The sequence below is a fragment of the Hibiscus syriacus genome, unplaced genomic scaffold (assembly GCF_006381635.1).
Source record: "Hibiscus syriacus cultivar Baekdansim isolate YM2019G1 unplaced genomic scaffold, ASM638163v2 tig00110384_pilon, whole genome shotgun sequence".
NCBI classification, from domain to species: Eukaryota; Viridiplantae; Streptophyta; class Magnoliopsida; order Malvales; family Malvaceae; genus Hibiscus; species Hibiscus syriacus.
In genome coordinates, this window is record NW_024062715.1 from 3,907,566 (window position 1) to 3,911,312 (window position 3,747).

The window sequence follows — 3,747 nt, forward strand, 5'->3', positions numbered from 1 at the left end:
GAATGACCGGTTTTTTTACCGGATTAAAAACCGGTTTTTTTCAAACCGGATAAAAAACCGGTTTTTTAACCGAAAAAATCCGGGTTTTTTTTAAAACCGGTTTTTTGCAAACCGAAACCGGTTACACCATCTGACCCTCCAAACCGGTTAGGATCCGAACCGGTTTTTTTAAAATCCGGTTTTTGGGTTGGGAGAAAAAACCGGATCGGTTTTTATCCGATCCGGATCGGATTGAAATCCGGCTTCTGTGCATCTCTACTCGAGAGGTAACGTTAATGCACATATAAATATACTTTCACAAGTGAAAACATCAAACACCAGAACACAAAACCATAGTTGTTTATGCTACCAAAAGACACTCCAAATTTGGTTCAACTCACCAAAAGATATTTGTACTCGAAATACCAAAATCGACTATTGCTTGGATGAATTTCCCCCCCCCCCCCGGCGAGATCATAAGAGCAACTCGGCAATCTGAACAGCATTGAGTGCAGCTCCCTTGCGTACTTGGTCGCCACAAACAAAGATGTCCAACCTATTACAAAATTGTCTTTGGGGTTAAGAATGAGCTAACAATGCTGAAAGCTCTTTCTTTTAAATGCAGGAAAAATAAGAAATGTTACCCATGATTGCCTTCTTGAGACATATCTTGGCGTATCCGACCAACTGCAACATCATCTTTGTTTGATACCTCCAATGGGGTCGGGAAGTGATTAGAAGCCCGATCATCAATGACTACTACCCCGGGAGCAGTTCTCATAATTTCTCTTGCTGTGTCCTGATCAATTACCAAATAAAAAGTCGAGATAAAACCAAAAGTATATTTATCATCATCAAGGTATATCAACATCGAATCTCAATAAGTATAAACTCGCATGGATAACAAAGATATTTGAGTTTTAGTTTCAATTTGAATGACGGATGCTCTCATTTCTCTGTTGTAGTCTGCTCTGCTTTTTTCCAATATGGACAACTACAATTAGGGAATGATATAAATCGAGGTCCAAGGACATTTACTACTTGTACATTTTCTTATCAAAAACAATATGATGCAATAACATAAATAATAGTTTTCCCCAAAAATTTGGCTTGAAAGTATGAATATAAGAAGTTTCTCAATTTCTAGTTTTTTCTTGTTCGATGAATATAAGATGTTTATACAATTTCTATTTTTTTTTCTTGTTCTAATTGTAAAATTCGAACAAAACCAACTATAAAATATAAATCTAAATTCTTTCCAAATAATTAAAATGTTGAAAGAAAAAAGGGACAACAAACTCATAAATACAAGTAAAACGTGAAGAAGCCCTAATTATGATTACTAGCAATAATGAAAAGAATAAGTGAATGTCTGGCTTTTTATATTACTTTCATTTTACTGATGATATAATTGTGAATCTACAATTTATTAAAATATTACCTCGTCGAGGGGCTTCTCAAACTGAAGATTCACACTTTCAGCATGAGCACGCATCACAGGTACTCGGATACATGTGGCAGTGACTTTAACATCCATGTCATTCTGAGAAAGAAAGGAGAGGACAATCATGCAAATCGGAACAAGCTTCTCTTTTATGACTTTCGTTCGCACTTCACAAGTGAAAATCCAAAGGTAAAGGGTGTATTTGTATGATTTTATACATACAGAACACTAATTACTTACCCAGATTTTCCTCGTCTCTTTTACCATTTTCATTTCTTCTTCGTTATATCCATTCCCAAGAACCGGGGCATTATGTGAGAACAAATTAAAAGCATACTGCATAAATAAAAGAAACAAGAGAAAGTTAAGAAGCGTGGCTAGAAGAAAAGATATTATCAAATATACAGATGACGTAAAAAAAATTACATACTTGTTGCTTAAAGATATTACAAGTTGGCGGCTTCCCTTCCAAGACCTAAAATAATGCAGCAATGAATCAATTTAGAACAAAAAACAGCCAAAACTCTGATATAAAAAGGAAAAAAGAAGGGAAAAGAAACTGAATCAAATAACCTCACGGGTTTGCAGCTCAAGCTCATGCATAGCAGCAGCACCAGCACCACTAGCCGCCTGATATGTACTGACCACCATACGAGTCACCTGCAACATGTTATGAATAGTATCAATAATTGAACCAAAATTTAAGCTGCACGATGAGGGCACTGAAACTAGCAAAAGCTCCGAACACTATCATACTAATTGAAACATATAGTTTCTTCTCAATATTTCACACTGTAAAGTTCAAACGACACAATCATATTGAAGCTGTCATTATTCATTTATTATCTAGTATCTTTTCCAAACCATCACTTACTCATCTTACTTCAAGCTCACTATGTCTTGGTTTCTTAGTAAAATTTAGAAGCAGTCCCTTAAATTCATGATTCTATGTAGTTGTTACTTTTGTTTTTGTATTCTAAGATTCTATGATAAAGATTGCCTCCAAAATATACATTCCAACCGAGTTTACTCCAACTCGAAGGGTCGCACTGAGCATGCATCAAATGTTTGTTGTTCTATATATTTGGAGGGTGGTATTCCCATATTCCATACTCATGTATCAGAAATGAGTGTAAAAACTCTATTTCTTAGTAAATTTTGCCGACAATCCCTTCATTTTTAAGAGTATGTTACTAATAATCTGCAAACTATTTAAAACTGCAACATTAAATCATCATCGATAAATCCAAATAAAAACTCAGAAGGAAGCATCAAACAAACAATGCAAAGCTAAATTATTCAATTAGTTTACCAATAAAAAGCTTAAATATGTTGAAGTCAATAACCCAAAAAAGTAAACTTTTTATCCTATACCTTAGCATGGCGATGAAGAGGAGTAGCAGCCATTAAGCAGATAATGGTAGAACAGTTGGGGTTTGCAATCAAAGCACCTTTTTTCTTCCCAGCTTTAATCCCATCCATTGCTTCCGGATTCACTTCCGGGATAACTAAAGGCACTCCATCAACCATTCGAAACGCCGAGCTATTATCCACCACGATGGCCCCTTTATCCACCGCAATGGGACCGAACTGTTTGCTTATAGACCCACCGGCACTGAAAAGCGCGATGTCGACATCGTCGAAGCTGTCGGCTGTTAGTTCCTGCACAGTAAAGGTGCGGTCTTGGAAGGAAACGGACTTACCAGCGGAGCGTTTAGAGGCGAGGAGCTTGAGGGAACGGTAAGGGAAGTCGCGGTCGGAGAGGACGGAAAGGAATTCTTGTCCGACGGCGCCGGTGACGCCTACAACGGCGATGGATGGGCCTGACTCTTGCAGAGACATGCGGACCTTGGTGGGGTATTTTCTGGTTTGGAGTTTGGGTTTTGAGGTCGAAAGAAAAGGATGGGGTTTGAGAGTGTAGCTGAGAGAAGCCATTTTTTGAGTTTAAGGAAGAACCGATGTGATATACTAAGATGGCAAGGCGATGAAGAACGGGGCGGCGGCGGGTGGAGTGATTGTCTCTAAACTCATCAGGTCCCTTTATACTTTGATTCGGTGTACCTCTGGGTTGTTTACATGTTTACCCTTTCATTATTAGGTTAAACTGTGTATGCAGTGATTCACTTATTTACATGGTTTCTTTTAATCACTAAGTATTTATTTTTAAAATCATGCATGATATTATGATTTAATTATACAACGTTAAAAATTATTTAATTTTTAAAGAAGTGATATCATGTTATTATTAAATTTTTCAAAACAAAAAATAAAACATTAAAAATATTTTTTACAAAAAATTAAATAAATGAAATGAAACCGCAAAA

General features: G+C 36.6%; 1 protein-coding gene across 1 annotated transcript; it reads right to left on the bottom strand.

Moving 5' to 3' along the window:
* Positions 1 to 267: 267 nt before the first annotated feature.
* On the bottom strand, positions 268 to 3,422 carry LOC120122139 (aspartate-semialdehyde dehydrogenase-like). The gene is made up of 7 exons (XM_039141369.1): positions 2,798 to 3,422; positions 1,997 to 2,083; positions 1,854 to 1,898; positions 1,664 to 1,759; positions 1,421 to 1,522; positions 624 to 778; positions 268 to 535 (listed from the first exon to the last, which is right to left on the bottom strand). The coding sequence occupies exons 1-7, from the start codon at positions 3,356 to 3,358 to the stop codon at positions 454 to 456; spliced, it is 1,128 nt and encodes a 375-aa protein (XP_038997300.1). The 5' UTR covers positions 3,359 to 3,422; the 3' UTR covers positions 268 to 453.
* Between the last annotated feature and the right edge of the window lie 325 nt (positions 3,423 to 3,747).